This window comes from Electrophorus electricus, chromosome 4 (genome assembly GCF_041902795.1).
Source record: "Electrophorus electricus isolate QZ-2024a chromosome 4, ASM4190279v1, whole genome shotgun sequence".
NCBI classification, from domain to species: domain Eukaryota; kingdom Metazoa; phylum Chordata; class Actinopteri; order Gymnotiformes; family Gymnotidae; genus Electrophorus; species Electrophorus electricus.
The window spans coordinates 38,152,037-38,175,401 of NC_137500.1; the positions used below are offsets into that span (position 1 = coordinate 38,152,037).

At 43.1% G+C, this 23,365-nt stretch overlaps 3 protein-coding genes across 5 annotated transcripts; 2 read left to right on the forward strand and 1 right to left on the reverse strand.

Moving 5' to 3' along the window:
• The first annotated feature begins 13 nt into the window (after positions 1–13).
• On the forward strand, positions 14–11,101 carry gpr155a (G protein-coupled receptor 155a). Of its 2 annotated transcripts, none has more exons than XM_027029002.3 (16): positions 14–527; positions 2,002–2,456; positions 2,937–3,336; positions 4,425–4,593; positions 4,974–5,129; positions 6,005–6,088; positions 6,262–6,382; positions 6,574–6,658; positions 7,019–7,109; positions 7,466–7,667; positions 7,810–7,905; positions 8,316–8,449; positions 8,923–9,018; positions 9,101–9,165; positions 9,289–9,426; positions 10,054–11,101. In XM_027029002.3, exons 2-16 carry the CDS (start codon positions 2,021–2,023, stop codon positions 10,265–10,267), a joined length of 2,487 nt encoding a protein of 828 aa, XP_026884803.2. In that variant the 5' UTR covers positions 14–527; positions 2,002–2,020; the 3' UTR covers positions 10,268–11,101. The 2 variants fall into 2 exon arrangements, with proteins under 2 accessions (XP_026884803.2, XP_026884805.2); XM_027029004.3 differs by having other exon boundaries at positions 8,319–8,449.
• A 326-nt stretch (positions 11,102–11,427) lies between these two features.
• On the reverse strand, positions 11,428–14,459 carry scrn3 (secernin 3). 2 transcript variants are annotated; one of them, XM_027029005.3, is made up of 8 exons: positions 14,317–14,459; positions 13,944–14,100; positions 13,647–13,828; positions 13,368–13,567; positions 13,036–13,248; positions 12,662–12,824; positions 12,270–12,450; positions 11,428–11,951 (listed from the first exon to the last, which is right to left on the reverse strand). In XM_027029005.3, coding segments are annotated over exons 1-8 (1,260 nt in total). In that variant the 5' UTR covers positions 14,319–14,459; the 3' UTR covers positions 11,428–11,789. The 2 variants fall into 2 exon arrangements, with proteins under 2 accessions (XP_026884806.2, XP_026884807.2); XM_027029006.3 differs by having other exon boundaries at positions 13,944–14,103; positions 14,317–14,444.
• Positions 14,460–14,556: 97 nt separating this feature from the next.
• Positions 14,557–22,070, forward strand: cirsr (corepressor of RBPJ and splicing regulator). The gene is made up of 10 exons (XM_035523795.2): positions 14,557–14,701; positions 15,157–15,251; positions 15,917–15,990; positions 16,109–16,122; positions 16,209–16,261; positions 16,372–16,420; positions 18,218–18,335; positions 19,393–19,499; positions 19,999–20,084; positions 20,378–22,070. The coding sequence occupies exons 1-10, from the start codon at positions 14,630–14,632 to the stop codon at positions 21,177–21,179; spliced, it is 1,470 nt and encodes a 489-aa protein (XP_035379688.1). The 5' UTR covers positions 14,557–14,629; the 3' UTR covers positions 21,180–22,070.
• Positions 22,071–23,365: the final 1,295 nt, after the last annotated feature.

Here is a 23,365-nt window from a genome sequence, read left to right on the forward strand (position 1 = left end):
GTGTACATTATAGTGTCCAGGCTGAGGTTAAGTATTTTAAGATTAATATTAAGATCATATACACTTGTTGCCTTGCATAATTTTAAGATTTGGCAGCGATAAACTTACTAGAATAAATTATAGCCTAATAGACATCTAGAAAATTATATTATACATCAAGGCTTTTATTCAAGAGCCGTGCTTAAAAAATGACCATCCGCGAATGTACTTATGCCCGCCTACCGCTGTCTGTGATTGGTAGAATGAAGTGTCAGTAGAAGGATTTGGGTACGCTGAGAAGAGGTCTTATGAGAAGACAGCGGCGTCTTCGGGGCTTGTAGGGCTGAAGGAATAGTCGCACGGAAGTACAGCACAGGTGTTCAGCTGCCGTATGAGTTTCGCAGTGTCACTGTCGTCACCTCTCGATCACTCTGTCAAATAGGAGAAAGAGATTTAAAACAGAAAAAGGAATGCTTTGCTTTCGTTTGGCTGACATGTGGGGCTACTGTGGTGTTTCGTGTCGGCGCTACTAAACCCGGCTGGTGGAGGTAAGAGGCTTTTATTCAGTGGGGAGATATCCGTTCGGCTAACATCTTACTAGAGCTAGCTAAGCTGGGTTAGCGCTATTGGCCGTTATGGAACTGAATGACCGTTACGACCGTTACGACGTTATCTTAGCTGGCTAGCTACTAACTCGCCGCTGCCGGTTCGGATTCACCGCTCCTCATTCCCAAAGGCAGCGTTCACCTCCTTTATTCGCTGCACACTTTTAAAAAATAATTGATTGCTTCTCGTCGTGACATTTGTAAATATAAAAAGGCATTCGAAGCTAATAAAAATATATTTATTTTGTAATATATTATTTCCATTCATTCCAAGTGTATACATTCATATCAGTATGTACATGTTTTTAAGGATACGTTTCTACTGTAAATGAAACCTTTTTTTTTAACCTCTTGATGATTTTATACTTCCATTGAGAACAAGGCCCACTCAGGAATAGTGCAGACAAATGAATCAGAAGAAAATAATAACAGATCAGGTTTAAGAGGTTTAATGACCACAGTCCAGACAAATAAGAATTTTCAATTAAAAAAACCTCTCTGAGGAAAATGTATTCGTACCACAGAAATGGCAAAATGGGACACTGAGCAATAGTGGACACAGATAAATGAATACAAGAGGTATGTTTCAGGGACATTTCTGATGGCTTTATGTACTATGCAGCACATAAAAGTTAACAAGTGAAAAGAGGTTCTGTCATGTTAAAAAAAAAACAACAACAACAACAAAAAACCAACCTGGTTTTGCACTGGCCAAAGATGATTTCACACCTCGATGCTAACTGGCAACAGGGTCATTAAAGTCCTCAAAATGTATTTCAGTTTCTTATTCAACTGCCATTATGCCATATTGCTCAGTGTTCCACGTTGCCAGTTGTGATATATATTACCATCAGTCAGATTAAAATCAAATTCTCCTCATATTTGTTCCTTGTTGAAAAATTCTCATTTGTCTGACCTGTGGCCATTAAAACTCAACCCTGATCTGTTATTTCTTCTTCTGATTTATTTGTGTGTACTATCCTTACGTTTTCCTTCGAATTAGCTGCAGTATATATATTTTACAAAATGAATATTAGGTTTTGATCTCATTTTTCATATTTGCAATGTCAGGATGACAAACAATTAATTCTTCGCTCATTTATGACCACGGCATCATTACATAAAGTGAGCAGCAAATATGCCATGGGAGCACTCCCTTTACAAAAAAGGAACAACTTCAGCCACCACATAAGAAGCTGTGAATTAGTAGCCAAACAATTCAGAAGCTAAGAATAAGTAACTAAGTGTATACAGTGTAAACCACTAACTTCACACAGTTCCTCCACTGTCAAATGTGAATCAGGTGCAAAATAATTTGTTCTAGATTTTTAAAAATTAACCTACATACTAACACTGATTTGTTGTGTATTTCATTGGCTGAAAATAAAACTTGGCAAACCTTCATCCATCTCTTCAGGCTCAAGACTCTCCACAGGATGGATGGTTCTTTCTCGGCCATGGACGTCCTCATGTCCAACTTCACGCGCAGGGAAGAGCTCACATTTCTCGCCCCTCCCGCTATGTCCATTGATGAGCTTTTCCCTGCGCTCCTTGAGTGTTTTGGAATCATCCTGTGCGGATACGCGGCTGGCCGTGCCAACATCATCACATCCACACAAGCAAAAGGCCTGGGAAACTTTGTGTCAAAGTTCGCCCTGCCGGCTCTGCTGTTTAAGAATATGGTGCAGTTAGATTTCGGGAATGTCATTTGGCCATTTCTTTGGAGCATCCTGGTGGCCAAACTGGGGGTTTTCTTTCTTGTATGTGTACTGACATTGTTGGTGGCTAGTAAGGAAAGCCGATTCTCCAAAGCTGGACTTTACTCCATATTTGCAACTCAAAGTAACGACTTTGCACTGGGATATCCTATAGGTGAGTAAGGTGTCTTTGCACTGGGATGTCCTATAGGTGAGTTAACTGTCTTTGCACTGGGATGTCCTATAGGTGAGTAAGGTGTCTTTTAAGTCGACTGCACATCACACCTTGACACAAGTTGAGTATTCTAAAAGTAAAAACTTTTTAATGTTTTTTGTAAGTGACCTAGATGCCGTTTGTTCAGGTGTGTGACACCAGCGTACCGCTGTGATATTGCGTGATATTGACACAGGTGGTAGTGCTTGCACCATGTCTGTACTGGGTACGACTAGTAAATCCATTTGGCTTGTTTGTTTGATCCGAGGCTTATACTAGTTTAGATTGGACTGAATCCAGCAAAATACACATTTGCAATGTGAATGCTCATTTTTATGCTTCCACTTAAATGGTAATAGATGTTATTGGGGATCTTTTTTTCAGTTTAACACTACTTGTTGCTCCTTCAGCTAAGAAAAACTACTGTGGCTTTATTTACAGCTGAAGCACTATACAGAAACACTCACCCAGAGTACCTGCAGTACATATACTTGGTGGCTCCGGTCTCCCTGATCATGCTGAATCCGATTGGCTTCGTGTTCTGTGAGGTCCAGAAGTGGAGGGCCGATCCAGGGCCGCAGCAGAGGAAGCTGCACGTGGTCCGGGTGGTGCTCCTGCAGGTGCTGCGGAACCCCATCGTCTTCATGGTGTTTATCGGGATTGCGGCACATTTCCTGCTGGGCCAGAAGATCCCGCCCTTCATGGAGGGGTTCGTGGACGGCTTGGCCAACTCGTTCGGAGGGGCGGCACTCTTCTACCTGGGTGTGACCATGGTGGGGCAGCTGAGGAAGCTGACCAGATCCACCCTGGTGGCCCTGATACTGCTCATCACCGCCAAACTGTGAGTGTGTCCTGATGGGCAGTGCGTGGATGGTGCGGTTAGTGCAGCAGCCCGATCACATGCTGGCCTCCAGAAATAACAGTTACACTGAATGCCCAGCTGCTAGCGTTTGATTTTGGATGTAAAGTTGCACACGTCCTCCTTTCTTCAGTGTTTCCTCTTTCCTCTTATTTGCTATTAAGACACAAAGAAGAAATTTCCAGGATTTTTTCTTTGTTTCAGTAATGTGCATAACTTCTTCAAAAATGAAAGGTCACTTGTTTTGATTGAGCTTTGATTGAGTTTTCATAGATCATCATTTTCAAAGATGAGATAAACAACACATGCTTTTTATAGATGAGTGTTCTTCCTAAGCTTTCCTTGTAAGTGTGTTATCCATCTGTCAGCATTTTTGCTGGAGTGTTATTCTGTTTTGTCTTTGTGCATCAATAAGCTTTATTGAGTGACTTGCTTGTTCTCCACCCAGACAGAAGTCGTCCTCTTCCTGTTTTTTTCCTGTAGTTGTCTGTGGGTTGTGGGTTCACAGGTTCTGCTGGCTTTCTACTGTGGTACTTTTTGTAAAATTAACACCTTTTAATTGTACTATAGCACATTTAAATACAGATTTTAATCATAATCCTCAAACTATCCAGTTCTCATAGATTATTCCTCTGTGTTCTTGTTCTCTACATGTATTAGTAATGTTTTGACTACATGAATCTGCCCTTTGGTGGCTAACCAGATATGTCTGGCTGCTTCATGCTTCGGCATTCTAATGGCTTCATAAAGCAAGTTGGGGCGTGCATTAGAAGGGCAGCCTTGTTCCTCTCCACAGAGGGTAATTCCCTCAGATCTGTAACTTTCCAGCTTGGTTATGTCTGTGTGACCCTGTGCTTCACTGGAAAACTCCCATCTGTTTGTCAGATGACCATTGTAAATGAAAACAGTAATTTTGGGGACTTCCTTGCTGACAGTTTGTTGATGATGCTAATATTGTAGTGTAAGATGACAAGACTCAGAACCTAGAATCAAACCCAGGATAAAAGCCAAAAAGCCAAAGTCCATCTTGTGTGTGTGTGTGTGTGTGTGTGTGTGTGTGTGTCCCTCAGACTGGTGATGCCATTGTTTTGTAGAGGTATGGTGGAGGTGTTGGACCATGGTAACCTCAGCTCTCTAAATCACAGCAGTCTGTCTAACTATGCCTTTCTGTACGGCCTCTTCCCAACTGCCCCCAGTGTGGCTATATATGCTGCCCACTACAGCATGGAACTCCAGGTGGTAAGTGGCAGGGTTTGGTGTGTTGAGCAGACATGAGGGGGGAAGTCAAGGCTAAAGTTTCTGGCCAAAGCCGTCGTTGACTTCAGCTGGAAATATTCATGCTTGGGAAGGCCAGTTTTTCCATCGCGTTATCTCTGAGCTTGGCTCACTGTAGCTAAAGTGCTTAGACTGCAGTAAATGACAAACACTTGGGGTGTAATGCGTATTGTACGAACCAAATAAAAAATATACACTTAAACAACCACCACTTTATTCTTTTTTTCTCGTGGCAAGGGAAGGTGCTACGTCATTGTATATCGCGGTATGATGGCCAGTTGTGTGTGTGAAGTGTCTGAGTTGACATTGTGTGACCTCTGATTGGGCCTGACCCCGTCCTCCAGGTGACCGCGGGAATGGTGATCAGCACCTTCCTCTCGGCTCCCATCATGTACGTGTCCGCCTGGCTCCTGACCATCTCTGGGATGGACCCCAAACGCCTGGCATCTGCGCTGCACAGTACCAGCCTCAACATCAGCATCGTCAGTCTCATCGCACTGGTGAGAGGAAACGTCCTCTTTCACTTCCTACTCTCTCATTTCTCCTTCTTATTACTTCTCTTTCTTCCTATTTGTTTTTTTAAGCTTTGTTGTAACGCTGTTTCGCAAATGTCTGAAACGGCCAGTTTTTCCACAGCTCATACGGGTTTAGACTGCTCTAACCCAGGCTAATATTATGGGATTAACATAATTACAGAAGCAGCAGTAAGTCACCAGACACTGTTCTGCTGTGGTTGCGCTGGATTAAGGACAAACTACCAGAAAAATATAAAACAAAACTTAATAAACTGACTTGGAGCAACAAAGTGAAAAAGAATGATAATTACATAGATGTCAGGCCGAAGTGGGTAGAAAGTAGTGGCACAGCCAAGATCAAATGTTTAGAGGGCTTGTAGTGGGGTGTTTCTAATTTAAGGGCCGTGAACACTGTGTTCAACATCGATGGATATACGCTTCCTCTTTCTGCTGTCCCTGGAGCCCTCAGCTGTAAACGAAACCAGGAGACACAAAGCGTCGCCTGTAAATACATGAATAAGTGCACTTAAGAAGCAAGCGTCCTCCCCCTGCCTAAATGGTCCAGGCCGAGCTGCAGTGACCCATCACCTGGGTGTTCCTCCTGTGGCTGTTGCTGGATTTCTCTACTGCCATGCAGGAACATACAGCTTGTTTTGCATGTTTGCACAGGAAGCAATGATAATTGCATCAAGAACAGAAGAACCTGAAATACCTGCATGTGTTGCAGTGGTTGTGTTTCTCTGTCCGTAAGCAAGTGTGAAGCAATTATTTTTAGCGTAACCTCATGTCATGTCTCCCAGTACCCAAAACAAATGTAATTTCTGTGGATGGCTAATTGTGTTTATTTGTTTGTTTTTCAGGTGTGGTGCGTGATTGTCGGTGTGATGAGTAAAAAATTCCGCAGACTTCCTCATATGTTTACACTAAATTTATTTGTGGCACAGGTGAGGCACTGGACGACGTCAGTGATACACACACTGATTCTCACACACACACACAGCATTGCCTGCTACTCTATTCCTGAATGGTTATCACATCAGAACAAAATGGGCTTCATTCTACTTATATGATTCATAAATAATAATGTGTTCTTATGTTCTGCATATTTCCCCCACAGATGGGTGTGTGTGTGGGTATGATTGCTTGGAACTTTGTGGTGTTTAAAGACAATTTCGCAGGCCAGGTGTTGACCTTTACTCTGCTGTATGGCTCCCTCTACAGCACCTACATTTGGCCAGGTAAAACTTTTTAAATGTGCACATGTAGTTTTTGTGTTTTTACCTGAGCATGCACAACAAAATACCACTATGGCCATGAACTGTGAGTTGAGCGCCATGTATTGGTCAGTATGACCACATGCTCAGACCTCTACACCTGTCCTCCTTTTGGCTGTGGTCGGCGTTTGATAGTTCTGCTGTCGTTATGTCAGGCCTGATGGCGCTGTCGCTGTTCCTGCTGAGCAGGAATGAGGAGCTGAGCATTCAGCCTGGTCTGCTGGTGATTGCTGGTTGGGGGTGAGTGGCCTTTTTCACCTGTAGAGCTGCAGTAAGCCACAGCTTTTTTACACGCTCTGCACCTGAACACATTTACAGTATCTATAGATTACCACTAACACCCACTCTCTGCGCTGGCGATGTTATCGTTCATCGCATTGTTTTCCTGTGGGCATCGTCATATGCCAGTTAGGTAGACAGCCCTAGCTAAGGCCTAGCTAAGACAGCCCTAGCTAACACCATTCTATACCTGCTCCACCAGGTGAGCTACAGTTGGGTTACATGTGCTTTGGGTGCAAGTCTTCCCTCACATTGTACCCAGGTAGGGAAAAGCATAGGCACGTTTGTGCACTCCTGAATGTCTGCGTCTCCTCCTGGCAGGGTGCCAGGGGTCGCGGTGAGCATCCTGCTCATGGTGGGAGAGAGGGGGCCACACACCATCGACTCCGCCTTCTTTTACGGCACCTCACAGGTAAAGGAGTCTGAACTCTTGCTTTTAGCTTGTGCTGTGCGAGATGAAAACTTCCCCCACAGGCAAAGAGCCATGACTTCCTCTTAAACTTTATGAACTCAGCCTGGTGCTGAAAGCTAAGAGCTGTCGTTCACCAGTCGATATTGCACGCAGAACCTGTTTCAAGTAGAGCATGAATGAACCCTGACCCAAATCCTCTGTGGTGACTGGTGCAATAGCTATGGGTTTGCAGAACCCACTTCAACTGAGCATCATGTGAAACGTGCCATTTGTCAAGTGAAATGTGCCTTAAAATAATTTTCTCGCGCACAGGCCTGGGTTTCACAAGCTTTAGTCTCCCTCTGTCTGCCGAGCAGATGGTCTGCACTGTGGCGGTGCTGTGTGGAGGGATCGCTGTAGTAGGCGTCTCACTCATGATGCTCAGCAGAGGCACCCATGACTATCAGGCCCTGGGACAGGGAGCACTATACGGCACCCAGGAAGATCCGAGGCCTGACCGCACCATCCTGGCGCAGAGCAGTATCGAGCAGATCTCCATAGAGGACAGCATCAGCAGAGGTTTTCCACCGCATTGTTCTCTGATCTAAATTTATGTCAGATAGATTATGGGCTATTTTTGGGGGGAGGCCTGGGAAGCCTTTACTGCAGTAATAGATTTATGACAAGTACTTCCTCATTTGTGTGTGTGTTTGTCTTTTAGGATGTCAGCAGTGTGACTGTAATGGTGTGTGTGCTCGGACCATGCCTGATATGGCTATTGGTGACCATGTGAAGGACACACCATCTGTACAGATGGGTACGCTATCAATCTTATACTCACCTATTACTTAATATACACAGTAGTGGAATAATGCATCATATATTTCACACTTGTGTTTTTTCATGCATTTCACACTCTTACTATCAGCCAATAAGCATAAGTGTCAAGTCTTTCTTGGGTTATGCTCTGACAGACATTTAAAATTTGGCTTTAACTATAGACTTGTACAACAGAAACTCTTCTGTAGCACTGTGCTGTTTCTATCTTCATACACTGTGATGTTCAGATAGCCACTGACTATGACCACTATGAGAGTCTAACAGATTATGTCAGATGTACGGAAGTTGGCAAAAATGATCTCCATTTAATTAAGGTCTCTGAATGTCCTGCACGAGGCAGGAACTAAGGCTCTTACTATTGTAGCGCTGGACACCTGACTGTGTTAGCAGGCCCGTGCGGGAACCTCTGCGACGCCTCTCGCTGTCTGCTGGCGGAGGAAGAGGAGAAGAGGCAGAGCGCGGACAGACAGACAGCCAGACATGTGGTGCTATGCCTGCTGCTCGCCGTCGGCCTCCTTGCCGTGAGTACAAGCTCCGCCTCCTCTGAGCGCCTGCAGGCGCAACGCCTCAGCAGTCCTACAATGTCGCTGGAGCACAGCTGTACAGCGGCAGCAGACTCGTAGCATCGTGGGCCGTAGATTCACTGAAGGAACGCGCCAGTGTCTACAAGAGCTCAGGCCTCAGACTTTGGGCCTTTTATAAATAATTGAATGCGTAATGGCATTAAATGCCTGGTGATACAGTATCTCTGACATCTGGTACACGAGACCTTTGAGTTGGACTCGGACTAAGGTGTTGCTTGGCGGATTAAAGCAATCTTATCTCCCGAAGCAGTGTTTAACGTTTTTGCTCGTTGTCTTTGGCACTGCTGCTGACCTTGGCACTGCTGCCCCGCCTGTCACTAGGCTGGGTCACACTCTTATCTCACTCTTATCTCGGTAAACGTGACGTTCTTTCATGTCCCCCTGACCCACGTCCTGTCCGTGTGTTGCAGAATCTCTCGAGCTGCCTCTGGTGGCTCTTCAGTAGCATTCCAGGCACACTCTACTTGGAGCTGCAGTTCTTCTGCGCTGTGGTCAACTTCGGACAGGTAGGGATGCATATTTTCAGTCCTGTAGCTGAGGACTTACTTATGCATAGATCTTCTGTATCTGATTGTTCTTTCCCCATAGGGTTTCATATCCTTTGGCATTTTTGGCCTAGACAAACATTTAATTATTTTGCCATTTAAAAAGAGGTAAGTTTATTCACAATGGTAAGTTTTTTTTGTTTTGTTTTTTTCCTTTTTTGAATTTTTTATTTTTATTTTTTTGCGTTTTTTGCATTGGTGAGTAATTTGTGGTGTGTTTGATGTGTGTAGGCTGGCCAATCTGAGGCAGGCCCAAGGTCAGGATCCAGCTGGCCCTTCTGATGTGTCTGGAGAAGTCAGACTGACCTGCAGTCAGTTTCTCAGATACCATAAACAAAAGTGTGTCCAGGACATCGTTCATAAAAAGAGGTAAGGGTACTTTACTTTTTGGTATCTCCATCTCAGTGAATAAATATGTTGGTAAAATACAGTTCTGGATGAAGAGAAAAAAAAAAAAAAAAAAGGACCAAGTTTTTTGGGGTCAACAGCAAATAATTGGGAGCATTTTGAACACTGATGCATTATTTTGAATTTTATATTTCTAAACATATTTACATTTTATAGTTATTAACCTTTAAATATTTTCCTGAAATATTTTTGTGCACAAGAAGACTACAAAAGTGAATAAGACTGCAACAGTGAACAGTGATGAGCAAATTGTGGCACAGGTCTCAGGAGAATTGTCTTTTGCTCAAGAGTATACTCAGGGAAAAAAATTGTCACTAGTTATTTTTTCCCTAGTGATTTGTAACTAAGAGTATGTAGATGTATATTGTGGTTTTTTTTTTCTTGTGTCTTGGTGTAAACCTCTTTCATGCATCCTTATTTTCCTTACTTTCTTCATCCTAACGTTTACAGTCCTTTTTCTCCGTCATCTGGCCCACAGTCTTTTTCTGTATCTAGCAGTTCTAATTACCATCACTTCCTTGTCAGCCACAACCTGTGTTGGTTCTTTCTGCTCTAAATATAGTGGCTGATTCTTGCTCTGCTGTGCAGGTGTGGGGGACAGAGAGTGACAGAAACATTTCTGGGCAGTGAAATGGTGCTGTGGCTGCAGACTGTTGGACTGGCAAGCGATCAGGGGGAGGCGCTGTTGTACGGCTCTCGCCTGCTGGAGGGCGGAGTCATCCACCACATCACACATGACTACAGTTTCCAGGACGACAACCTGCACTACCGCTTTGCAGAAGAAAATGTGCCAAATCACTAAAGCCATGCCTGCAAAAAAACCCAAAACAAAATATAATGGTAGCTCAAGTACCAGTTTTAAGCCAAAAAGCAGATACATCATTACATTTTTAACATTTTTAATGCCTTGAGAGTAGCTTGAAGCGATATTAAACAGACATCCTGGAAGTAAACCTTCTGACCCTTTGGGTACAGGATCATAGACATAGTAATTCCTGCTCACACTACTCATATAATGTTAGGTTGAGTGGTGTGTCCCCCTTCCCCATAGTTGAAATGACGCTTACGCCACTGTGATGATAAAGGGATGAGGAGGTAAACCCCACGTTGCTAGATGATTTGTTGCATGTGGAACTCCAACTATTGGGAATGTGGCAGCTTCAACTTATAACATGCAGGAGGATGCATGCCCAGCAATGCCAGTAGAAAGGTTTTAGCTGCACGTACTTCCAGTATGACGTAGGAACTCACTACGCAGGATAGTCCAGCATGGATCTTGAGTCATTAGTTATACTGTTGAATGTAATGCTGGTAGATTAACACAGAAACATATATGCACAAAAACCTTAATTTGCCTTCATAACCAAGTGTAACTATTGATAGTTTTTTATATTACCTGCACCAAAAAAAGATGTCTTCCATTAATAATGTAATACTGTTTTATTACTCCATCAGGTCTGTTTTTGTCTTTGGAACAAATGATGAATCCTTGTGTTCAAAGTGTTTAAAATATCTAAATAGAGATGGTCTATACAAATTCCATTGGACAGTAACATTAAAAATATACTTGAGGCCTTCCAGAAAGGTTTGTAAAGGAAAGAATGTACACTCAAAATAAAAACTGCTCTGTTCCTTATTAGGTTATCCACAGTAGTCTTTAATGGTCAATGTTATATCCTGAAAGCCAAAGCTGTGGTAAACTGTTTATCATCTGAACTGATGCGATAAAATGAGTGAATCCCAGCCGCCTATAGAAGGTTAACAGGTAGTCAAGCACTGTAGTAACAGCTCAACATGTTGACATACTGAGAAATACACAAGATTATTTTTTGGTACTTTTAGTTTATGCAGATCATGCACTTTGTACTCTAGGTTTTACATTAAGGTTATAGAGCTCCTGGCATTGTTTACTTTAGGTAATATTTTACTTGGTTAGTGAATAAACTATATTTTCAAATCCACTCAGCTTCATTTATTTATTTACCTATGAAAGTCCCTAACAAAACTGCAACTCCTGCTTTTATTCACAGTGGTGGATACTGTGTATCATATACTGGAAACACTTCCACAACCCAAAAACAGAAGAATATTATGTGTTCTTTGAACATTACACTAATGGTGCTTGGTGTTTGATGGTTGTTCACAAGCTTTCCTAACTGGATCACAGGACTGACAATTTTTAAGATCCTTTCACAAGTGATCATTCTCTAACCTGGCTTATACTGTTCAGAACATGTAGTTATACCTGTTTTATTAAAATAATTCAACACATTAGAAGAATAACTTGCTTTAGAATAGTGTGCAAATTAATATCTCAGCCTGATTCAGGCTTTGCTATAAACTTTGAACTCTTCCTCGACAGTATTTGAGAACAGATGGACCAGCACCGTGGCGTCTTCTACACCTGCACTCAGGTACTTCTCTGTTTCCTCCACCTTCTGTTTCTCCAGCTCCCTCATCTTTTGCACAATTCTCTGTCCTCTCTCCTACACAAACAGGGGAAGCCTGGATGTTATTGGGCTTGTACACCGTTCTCAACACAGCAAGCACACGGACATGCTTAGAGCTGCGCTAGAAGATGGCTAGCACAAACTGCATGGCAGAAAGTGGGAAACAGACTGTAGATTTCCTAAGTGTTTCTAATAAAGTGGCTGGTGAATATACATGTAACCCTAGAACTGGCACATCATCTTCAAGAGACCCATAAAACATGCAATCCATAATCTAAATCTGTTGTATTGTTGCATTACATTAAGCCATATTAATTAGCAGTTACAATACAACACTGGTTTTAAACAACTTACCCTTGTGCTGTCTATTATGGCAGCCACCACCTCGTGCTTTACAAACAGGGGATGTTTACGGATGGGTTTGCTCTTAAAGCGAGGCTTCCTCTTAACTGGGTCTTCCTCGCCAAAACATGGAGAGCACGTATGTTTCAGCTGCTTTATGTCAGCCACAAAGATAAAAGGCTTGAATACAGACCTACAGAGAGGAGAGCCACCATACATATACCATGTATAAGGCTACAGTGCAGATAGCATCAATATAAGCTAAGCGCACACATATTGAGTCATGTAATTAACCAGGAAAACAGGAACCCAAATAAAAAAGAGAAGTTTTCTGGTGCATTTACATCGCAGGAAACATTTTGTGCCCATTTGGCTGTTGATCCCAGCCAGCGGTTCAAACGTACCTTTCTGGGTCAGGTGTTGCAGTGAAGAAGTGGACCGCAGGCAGGGACAAGTCCTTGGGGACCACAGACACCATGCTTCCGGTCGTCATAAACATGCCTTCCATATTTATGCCACTCTCTTTGTCTCGCAAAATGTCCATCATGGTCTGCGCGCTGATGCGGCCTGTAAGCATAGCAACGGTATAACATAGCAGTGTGTGTGTGTGTGTATATCTGATTTTAGTAACCTGTTCAATAACTAGATAATATGTATATACAAATGAAGTTAGTTTTTCACACTGAGTTTTTCTGTCCAAGGCTGAGGCTCTGAGAGTACTATTGTTCTCTATGAATTCACACAAGGTTTTTATTTCTTTGTCTCCATTTTACTGAACCTTTGCTCTTCTCCAGCAGCCGGCGTCCTTCACAGTAGCGGCTCGCGGAGGCCTCTATCCGGCCTTTGGTAAGGAAGGAGTACACCTCCGCAAAACTGAATTCCACCTGGCCATCCCACCAGCCCCTCTCCCGCGCGTAATCCCGCATCCCTGGGTGCTCCTTGTCAATCTTTGTGGTGATGGAATACTGGTTGGAAATATTACGATATCCGTCTTCAGCAGCAACAAATCAGAGAGTATTTATGTCAGTTGGCTAAATAGATGTTTGCTTAAAGACTGTAGAAACGTACTTTAAATGGAACTATTGATAGCCAATCATTCTGGCTGTTTACCTTGTACTCTCTCTGCGGCCCAGTATTTCCCAGAGGTCTCCAGCACCCAGGCCTCGGTGCGGTCGCTTATGAGGAAGCTGTTATGGTAGGTAAACGTGCACTCATCCTCCATGCAGTTACCTCCCTGTCCATATTTATCCAGGAGCTCCACTATCACATCCACTGCCTTCTCGGCACTGTCTGCTCTCTCCAGACCCAGTCTAAAAATCAGATCAGACGCATCACATCGTACCAATTATGTTCAATATTGCACGGCCCTGTGGTCGTTTGATCACCTACCTGACCAGGTCCATGCCCAGTAGTGCCTCCTCCTCATCAGTGCTTTCTCTCCCCCACACCGCCTCGTTTCCGATGCACACTTGGTGCTCGTTGGCCCCCATTTCAGCTCCCCAGAGCCAGGCAGGGCGACTCAGCACTACAGCATGGGTATGGGCCGCCTGCTCTATCTCCATGTATGTGCACTGTCCAGAAACATAGACAAGACAGACACAAAATTCAATTTATGGACACCTGGATACCTTCAGTTGTCACATTTTGTCAAGGGAGCTATATACCTATATAAATTAATGGTGATACCTCTACTTTTGCTCCTGGACTGTAGTCCTTGGCAGGGAAGTAGACTACCTCCTGTACCTCATCGCAGGGTCTGTCTGAGTTTTTGCCGAAGATAATTCGTTGACCGTCTGTAGACGGAGGCAAGGCGACGAACGTATCGCAGGAGGAGGGATTCATCCTGCTGAACAGACAGGGCAAAATGACTCGAGGCTGACTGGAGATGCAGTTACCATATTATAGTAATTATTATACACAGCAACTAGACATTCTGCCTTTTCATCTCTCTTCTTCCTGACATAACCAGGCCACTAAGCTATGTAGAATGCGAGACTAGACTGTTTCCATATGTCATATAACTGGCTAAACACCATGAAATAATGAAAACAACACTCACATGGTAACGACAAGACAACCTACTGCGTGAAAGGTGCTGACTCGGGTCAGTTGTTACTTACAAACCCTGCCTGTCTTTCTCTTTCATTTCTTAGGAAAAATAAACGCCAGGTACGCGTTTCCTAAAACGCACCCAGCTATATATCAACTAGATTTACTATACGAATATCGTAGTCGCGCGTTCAGGTGCGGGGTATTATTTACAGATCTGCGAAAATGTTTCACTCGCGAAAGGTCACAGGTTGCCCACATAACCAGGAAGCAGATGGTATGTTTTGGTGCGACGCAGTGCTGTCGGCCGTCGGCGTTCAGTCATGGGCAAGTCCTTTGCCAATTTTATGTGTAAGAAAGACTTTCACCCAGCGTCAAAGTCCAATATAAAGAAGGTATGTAACGTTCGTTAGAAATGTGGAACTGATACACATTTTAGCTGCTCATGTAAACACGGCTATTTCAGCCCAGCACATTGCCAAACGAACGAGCAAGTAGGCGTTAGCTAGGCTAAATTAGCCTCATATCCTTCTAGAAGTTCTACCTGTTTGTCTCCTTTCGTGTGTAAAATGGTTTTCTTCCCAGTTAGTTAACCGCTAGATATCTATCTAGCTAGGATAACATAGTTATCTTATTTTATTCATTTGGCAAGCTGTGTAAATTGACAAGCTAAGCACTGGCTAGCCAGTCAAGTTTGTTGCACTGCTAACCAGGGAAATGATGCGAACATATGGAGTTCACTTCAGTATGAGCCATATGGACTTGATGTTTTAGCTACATAACAATTACTATTTGCAGTAATTGTTTCTGGGGTCTGATGAGGTCACAGTGTTGGTCTTGTATTTCTTAGGTATGGATAGCAGAGCAGAAGTTAACCTTCGAGAAGAAAAGGCAGGAGGACCTTATGCAGGCTTACCTGAAGGAGCAGGAGACCTACAACAACAGGTGAGAACCACTACGGACCCTCACAGAGTTATGATTCTGTGCATGTGTGCAGTTAAACACATCTAGTCTAAACTTGGTGGAATTCAGCATTGTCTGAAATGAATGTTATTAAGCCCAGCCCTTAGTCAATATTTTAAAAACCCTTTTGCAGATAGACATAATGTAGCATGATGCATGAAAAGCAAATTATGCCAAGTATCGTAGAGTCAAGCCCTTGTTCTCAGTGCAAGGACAACCCTCATTTGAGATGGGGCACTTTCAGTGAGACCTTCAGGGCTGGTTATCCAAACGTCAATTAAGCACAGTGTTGGTCTAAATTGCTGTGTCAGTGAGGAAGTAGCCTAGGAAATTGTTTTTAGTCTAGGCTTAGTCTTAATCTGCATGATGCAAGCTAGCTGTGTATGTGAGCTAAGATAAATCTTGAAATTCCAGTTAAATGAGTGTCGTTCCTGATCTTGTATCAAGTGCTTAGAACTGTTCCTATAGGTGTTAAAGAGCAGAATTGTTAAAGGTAATGGGAGAAGGTGATGTCTGCTTGAGCATCTCTGAACATTTTCAATAACCCCAGTGTTGTCATCTGCTCCATACATATTCCTTGTTCGTAGCAAATGATATCACCTGCAGGTCACTTCGATCAGTTCACTTCAGTCTGATGTGTATTTTAGGCTGCTGATGGGTGATGATCGAGTGAAAAATGGTCTTAATTTCATGTATGAAGCTCCTCCTGGTGCATCCAAAGGTAATTATGATCTAAGCAATTAATTTAGGGTAAGAATACATATTAAGCTTTGTTATTTACTGTCTGTCTGTCTGTCTGTCTCTCTTTTTCATTTGATTTACTGGCTGATATTTTGAAGAGGAGACCAAAGAGGTATTTGATCATTTTTAATTATGATTTTCCAAGTGTCTTAGTACTTTGAGGAACTATTTTAAATACAGCTTATTGGGTCTTCACAGGAAGGAGAATCTGACTATAAGTTTGAGTGGCAGAAGGTTGCTCCCCGTGAGAAGTAAGTACCGCCACAGAAGGTAATGGCCACATGTTGTGTGTGCTTAAATGAGCCAAGACTTTCTTAGGCTTCATGTGGCAGTCTGTGTGCTTTTGTTTTCTTCTCCACAGATATGCAAAAGATGACATGAACATTAGAGATCAGCCATTCGGAATCCAGGTGTGTGTGTATATATATATATATATGTGTGTGTGTGTGTGTGTATATATATATATATATATATATATATATATATATATATATATATATATATATATATATATATATATATATATATATATATATATAATACACACACACACACACACACAGTACTGCACAAAGGCAGGTGTGGAAAAAATGCTGTAAACTAACAATCCTTTCAAACATACAAATAATAGTTTATTTTTATCAATTTACAAAAAACAAAGTGAGCAAACCAAATATTAATTTGATTAAATTTGTGTTACTACCCTTAGGCTTCAAACAAGAATCAATTCTTATAGGTTCACTTGCACAAAGTCAGGGACTTTGTAGGATTATAGTCAGGTGTATGATCAACCAATTATACCAAACAGCTGCTAATGATCATCAGTTTCACATGTATGTTGAAACACAGTGATTAAATGAAACATAAACAGCTGTGTAGGAGGCTTAAAAGTGGGTGAGGAACAGCCAAACTGCTACCAAGGTGAGGTTGTGGAAGACAGTTTCATGTCACAGGTCATACACCATGGCAAGTCTGATCACAGCAACAAGACACAAGGTAGTTCTATTACATCAGCAAGGGCTCTCTCAGCCAAAATTTTCAAAGCAGACTGAGGTTTCTAGATGTGCTGTTCAAGCTCTTTTGAAGAAGCACAAAGAAATGGGCAATGTTGAGGATGGTAGACACAGCGGTCGGCCAAGGAAACCTAATGCAGCAGATGAAAAACACATCAAGCTTATTTCCCTTCAAAATCAGAAGATGTCCAGCAGTGCTGTCAGCTCAGAACTGGCAGAAACCAGTGGGACCCAGGTACACCCATCTGCTGTCCGGAGAAGTCTGGCCAGAAATGGTCTTCATGGTAGAGTTGCAGTCAAAAAGCCATACCTCCAACATGAAAACAAGGTCAAGCAACTCAACTATGTACGAAAACATAGGATCTGGGGTGCAGAAAAATGGCAGCAGGTGCTCTGGACTGAGGAGTCAAAATTTGAAATATTTGGCTGTAACAGAAGGCAGTTTGTTCGCTGAAAAACTGGAGAGTGGTACAATAATGAGTGTCTGCAGGCAACAGTGAAGCATAGTGGAGGTTCCTTGCAAGTGGGGGGCTGCATTTCTGCAAATTGAGTTGGAGATTTGGTCAGGATTAATGGTCTCCTCAATGCTGAGAAATACAGGCAGATACTTATCCATCATGCAATACCATCAGGGAGGCATATCATTGCCCCTAAATTTATTCTGCAGCAGGACAACATAGCCAATGCCATTAAGAACTATCTTCAGCATAAAGAACAAGAAGTGATGGTATGGCCCCCACAGAGCCCTGATCTCAACATCAAGTCTGTCTGGGATTACATGAAGAGACAGAAGGATTTGAAGAGACCTACATCCACAGAAGATCTGTGGTTAGTTCTCCAAGATGTTTGGAACAACCTACCAAAAGGCAAAGGGTGGTCACACCAAATATTGATTTGATTTAGATTTTTCTTCTGTTTGTTCACTGCATTTTGTTAATTAATGAAAATTAAACTATTAACACTTCCATTTTTGAAAGGATTCTTGGTTTACAGCATTTTTTCACACCTTCCTAAAACTTTTGCACAGTGTGTGTGTGTGTGTGTGTGTGTGTGTGTGTGTGTGTATAGATAGATAGATGTAGTTAAATAATTTGTTTTGAGTATTTATATATATATATATTTTTTTTTTCTTATTTTTGTACTTTCTCTTCATATAGTAGAACTATTTGTGAATTTCTAGGTTCTGTTTTGCAGGTGCGGAATGTGCGTTGTATCAAATGTCATAAGTGGGGCCATGTGAACACAGACAGGGAATGTCCTCTCTTTGGCCTGTCAGGAATCAATGCCAGCTCTATGGCAAATGAAGAAGCAGGTATGGCTTTTCCCACTAGTATTCATCATGCAGCTGTGAGCAGGGGCAGTTACATAAGAAATATGCATCATCTTGATGTGCTGAAGTTTTACATGGGTTTAATATGACACAGGTGATATATTGATTAATTGCAGTAAACCTGTCTGCTGTGCTGTTTCTATTTCATTTATACACTGCTGTATGTGAGGCTGGCTAATAGTTTTGAACTGAAGTCGTGTAGGCGTTTAAGAGTGATATTTTGGAGACTACGGTGGAGAGTTTTGTGCCAACTCTCTTTTGTGCCCTGGAGGTGGCAGTGTTGTCATCTCACAACTGGCTAGTGAGTTTGTTTTTCTTACTTGATTTTACTATTAATCCAGATCTAAAGAAACAGATTTTTAGGATGGTTCGGTCACTGTTTCATTGCATTTTATTGTATTTGAACAAACTGTACTTGTAGGTTAAGGTTATAGCTTTGACCAGACCTAAAACAAGGATAATAAAATTTGAGTAGATATGAAAATGCCCCATAGCAATGTAACAAATGACAAATTTTTACCAGTTGCATGGACCATTTTTAAAAGACTTTAATGAAGAGATAGCAGTAATATATATTTTTATTCAGGATGATTTGGCTTTTGCAATCTACATAAGTGTTTCAGGGCCGACTGAAACATTTCTCAGGGAAGTGTGTGTGTGTGTGTGTGTGTGTGTGTGTGTGTGTGTGTGTGTGTGTGTGCGTGCGTGTGTGTGTGTGTGTGTGTGCGTGCGTGTGCGTGCACACGGTGGGTTGTAATCATGGTATGTAGGAGTGTAGTAATGTGTTTACCGCTCCTGGGTCCAGCTCTGCAGTTCGAAGTCTCTACCTCTTCCTGCGCTGTCGGAGAAATGCAATTATTGTGTATTCTGATTCGCTCTAACCGCTGCTTTGGCAGAATAATACTGTATGATTTGCCCAGTCAGGGGACGAGTGAGTTGATTTGGTGTCCCTTTCGGTTAACAAAGACGATGCTGTGCTCCCCTCCGAGTGGAATGCAGACACATCAGTCTGACTGTGAGGCTGTGTTTGTGCTTCCAGGCCCGTCGATGCACCCCTCCGAGTTAATGGCAGAGATGCGGAACAGTGGGTTTGCGCTGAAGAAATGTGTCCTTGGCAGGAACGCCACTGTTTGTGATCCAGCACAGGTAATCTTCCCCGTCATTCCCCGCCCCCTCCCATCGCTCACACCCCGCGACCCTCTTAGGCTCACGTAAGGCCGGTGAAATCCATGTATCCCAGCCCAGCCCTGAGCGAGCTGAGTGTGATTGAAGCAAAACGGCCAATTATCAGACGAGGCAGCACACGGCGTATCCAGTCAGCGTAAGTTTAGTCAAGAGGGCAGGGTTGATGAGACGAATAGCTGAAATTGCAGGCAAGCGAGGGAGCGGTCCCGTGGCTTATGGTGCAGCTCTGCAGTGCTGATGCAGCTCACCTTTGTCTTTTCCTGCTCATGCAAGCTCTAGTTGTTATGAAACGTACATTAATCTCATGCATGTCAAGGGTATATGTGCGCGTGTTTGTATGTTTTAGCGTGTGTGCGTGCACGTGTTCTCTTGCATGCGTGTGTAAGCGGGTGAGTGTGTTGTACTTTTCCTCTCATTCTGAGTGGTAGTGGTGCGATGATGTAATGTGGCTGTGCTACAGGACTTTGTGGCCAGTGATGAAGAGGAGGATCCGGAAGTTGAGTTCCTTAAATCTTTAACCACTAAGCAGAAACAGAAGCTCCTTAGGTATTGTATCTTTATGGGGGATGGGGGATGGGGGGGGGGGGGGAGAAACTGCTTTAGGGACTGTTTTATTGTTTCTGTTCATATTCTGTTTTGCTAATTCAGTTAATATCAGTGAAATTAAACGTTCCCAATTTCTATATTTGTACTTGAGTTTCTGCTGCTTATGGTCAGTTAGAGCTTCACTAAGATTCATAAGTATTTCATGAAAAATATTTCATTGGTAAATGTAAGAATTAATGATTTGACTTTGCTTTCACCTGTTTCTTTTTCCTTTAAATTTTACCTTTCTAAAGGAAACTTGACCGTCTGGAAAAGAAAAAAGGGAAAAAGAAGAAGAGTAAGAAGGAGAAAAAGAAGAGCAAACGTAAGAAGAGGAGGACTTCCTCCGGCAGCAGCTCCGCAGACAGCGCAACCAGCTCTACGTCCGATTCTGAGCGTGAGAAGCCCAAAGCAAAGAGAGGGAAGGAAAAGGCCAAGAGGAGAGAGAGGAACTCGTCCAGTGAGAGCAGCACCAATAGCGGGGGAGAGGGCCGAGCTGGCGGCAAGAACAAAGAGCCGCACCGCAAAACTCGCTCTCCAAGTCTCAACTTCAGGCAGCGCAGGGACAATAAAGGCGCTCGCGCACGGCCAGGTGAGCGTGACGGTAGCTCAGAAAGAGAGCAGAGGTCACCACACAGCCACTGCTCCAGAGGGAAAGGTGGGGGGTATAACGGCACTGAGAGGAGTCAAAGCCCTCGCAGAGGAGGAGAGGAATGGGGGAAAGGCAGAGAGAGGCGCAGGGACACGTGCCGGGTGGGTGTAGAGGACGAGAGGACCAGGGGGAGGGAGCACAGGGAGAAGGGTAGCGAGAGGGCACGAAAGCAGGAGCAGGGCGCCGCGCAAAGGAGCGCGTGCCACGGCCGAGGCACGGACGACGATGGAAGGAGTCGATGCCGGGACGAGGCGCGAGAACGCGAACGAAGGAGGAAGGAGAGGAGCAGAAGTCGGGAGGGAGGGAGCGGGAGAGAAAGGAGTGTGACGAGCAGGAGCAGGGAGAGAGCAAGAGAGAGGAAAGAAAGGCACAGGAGTCGGAGCAGAGACGGCAGGAAGACATGAGGGAGGAGCAGAGAGAAAACGCAGGTGCTCGAGTAATACTTGCCTGCTAGTACAGTTGAGGGAGTGTTCAGGTGGTGGTGGTTTTCTTTAGTATTGTTAGTGAAAAACTTAATGGCATAGTTACTATGGCTGTGCTGTAATGACCCCTTATAAATTTTTCATCCTTGATGAACTTTTGGTAAGACTTTTCATTCAGTGCCTTGTATGCATGGGCTGTGCTAGAAAGATGTATTGGTACAAGAGGAAAAGTCTCTAAAGAGGGAAAGAAGTAAGTTGAGCTCACTGTAATCTGGAAGGCGTTTGGTCACTCAGCTTGGCCTGAAACGTTTTCAACATTATACTGGTCTTTTTGACCAACTGCTGGACAATTAGGTGGCTTGGATGGCTGATAACTGACAGCCGAGTAGATTTTTCCCGTTTTAAAGAAATTCTACCAGAAGAGGGCGACACACTGCTTTCGTAAATGCAGCGACAAATCTATTAAACTGTGCAAAATATGTCGTTCTTCCCTGTGAAGTTTAGCTTTTCAGATTTGTTCATGATACAGTTACCTGTTCAGTCCAAAAATACCTCTCGTTTTCTAGTTGCAGAAAGCCAAACTGTTATAAGGGTATGCAATTCATTTAATTGGGAAAACGGCAGTTTCATTCACTGACCTCATCCGCCCCTAAGAGTTCAAGTCCACAGATTAAACAAACTGGGTGGTGTGTTTACTCTGTATTTGTACTTATGATGTATTTTAATTATGTAGTGGCTTGCTTGGCATATTGGGTAGATCTTAGCAGTTTGTATAAACTAATTATTTCCGAAAGTGTTTCCATCAAGATGTCATGACCATCACCTAAAACAAGCATCCAGAAGCTTTGGAATGAATTGATCTGCTGAAATAACGTTATTTGTCTTTATTGTTCCTTACAACAATTTATTTTAATTGAAATTAACGCAAGACCAAAAATGTTAATTTTATTATAAACCGGATGAAGAATCGATTGAATAATAAGCAGACAGCAGTCAAATGGTCATAATATCAAGCTAAATGGCTCAGATTGGTTTGTGTTTTTATCTTAATTTACGTACAAGTTGGATATTCTGATTACTTACTTTCAGAACATCCTACAGTAAGTGATTGGTCAGTTTAGGACTGTAGGTTTTAATTTTTTTTCCATTTCTTAGTTGTGCTTAAAATGTAAGCCTAAAATACACAGTTTAAATACGTTATTAGGTAGCGTTAAAACGCCATTTTCGTTCGTTCTTAGGAAAAGCTTCTCGTGTCTTCAGTCTTCTCATTAGCCATTTTAATGTCTCAGAATTGAAAGAGCGCAGGTAAAACAGGCACAGGTGGTCTGGGCTTTGCGGACAGGAGCAGACTGGTGCGTGTTTGTCCAGAAAAAGCTTTCCCCCTAATCTTCGGAGGAGCATAACCGCTCTTTCGTCTAGACTTGCTGTAATTATTCTAGTGATATTTGGCCAATTACTCAGCAGGCTCTTGTTCGTCTATTTCAAACAAATGTGAAATATAATCGGCACAAACTCTTGTAATTCTACCTTCAAATTGTTGAAAATAAAGAACCTACCGCGGCCTAGCACTGGCGACGTACCACATTTACTTTTCATAAATATTCGGGGCTTTACAATTAACCCAGAGATGGCGCTGGCGTATAAAAATAGTTCATTAAGCTCTACGCGAACGTGGTTCTACCGTCTAAATGCTGAAAGCATCGCTTGCATCTGCCTGCAAGTCATGAGTACGAAGACGAGCTGTATTTTAATACTGAGTGTTTTACACCTTGCCGTAGAAAAGTAAACGATTTTTCGAAGATACGGTGGACGGACGGACACGGGTTGACCCTGGAGTCGCGAGGACACCGGCGTCAACTCCTTGATCAGCGAGACGCCGCGCGCCTCTTTGATCCGTGCTTATTGTGGCCCACAAACAAAGCTGACTCCTGCCTCGCGCCCAGCAAGAGGGCATTCCAGGAAAAACGGGACAAAAGACCTGAGTGACAGCACGTACTGTCCGGCGCCCCGGGCCCCGAAAGATTTAAATGCACTTAATTCTTGTCCATGTAAGCTCCCGTTTGTAAATCTTAATAGAAGCATATAATTGTAAAGTGTGCTTATGAATGCCTTCACGCCCAAACAGCGGTCATTTCCGTAACTCACGCTTTGGAGTGTCTGCAGTAAAA

Excerpts from the sequence above, each read along its gene's own strand:
- gpr155a (XM_027029002.3), top strand. The coding sequence starts at position 2,021 with ATGGATGGTTCTTTCTCGGCCATGGACGTCCTCATGTCCAACTTCACG. Across the intron at positions 2,457-2,936 it reads TGCACTGGGATATCCTATAG|CTGAAGCACTATACAGAAAC; the intron begins GTGAGTAAGGTG and ends CTTTATTTACAG. Across the intron at positions 6,659-7,018 it reads CTGGTGATTGCTGGTTGGGG|GGTGCCAGGGGTCGCGGTGA; the intron begins GTGAGTGGCCTT and ends TCCTCCTGGCAG.
- scrn3 (XM_027029005.3), bottom strand. Across the intron at positions 12,825-13,035 it reads GCTGCTGGAGAAGAGCAAAG|GCCGCATCAGCGCGCAGACC; the intron begins GTTCAGTAAAAT and ends CTATGCTTACAG. Across the intron at positions 12,451-12,661 it reads GCAACACCTGACCCAGAAAG|GTCTGTATTCAAGCCTTTTA; the intron begins GTACGTTTGAAC and ends TCCTCTCTGTAG.
- cirsr (XM_035523795.2), top strand. The coding sequence starts at position 14,630 with ATGGGCAAGTCCTTTGCCAATTTTATGTGTAAGAAAGACTTTCACCCA. Across the intron at positions 15,252-15,916 it reads CAGGAGACCTACAACAACAG|GCTGCTGATGGGTGATGATC; the intron begins GTGAGAACCACT and ends TGTGTATTTTAG. Across the intron at positions 19,500-19,998 it reads CTGTTTGTGATCCAGCACAG|GACTTTGTGGCCAGTGATGA; the intron begins GTAATCTTCCCC and ends GCTGTGCTACAG.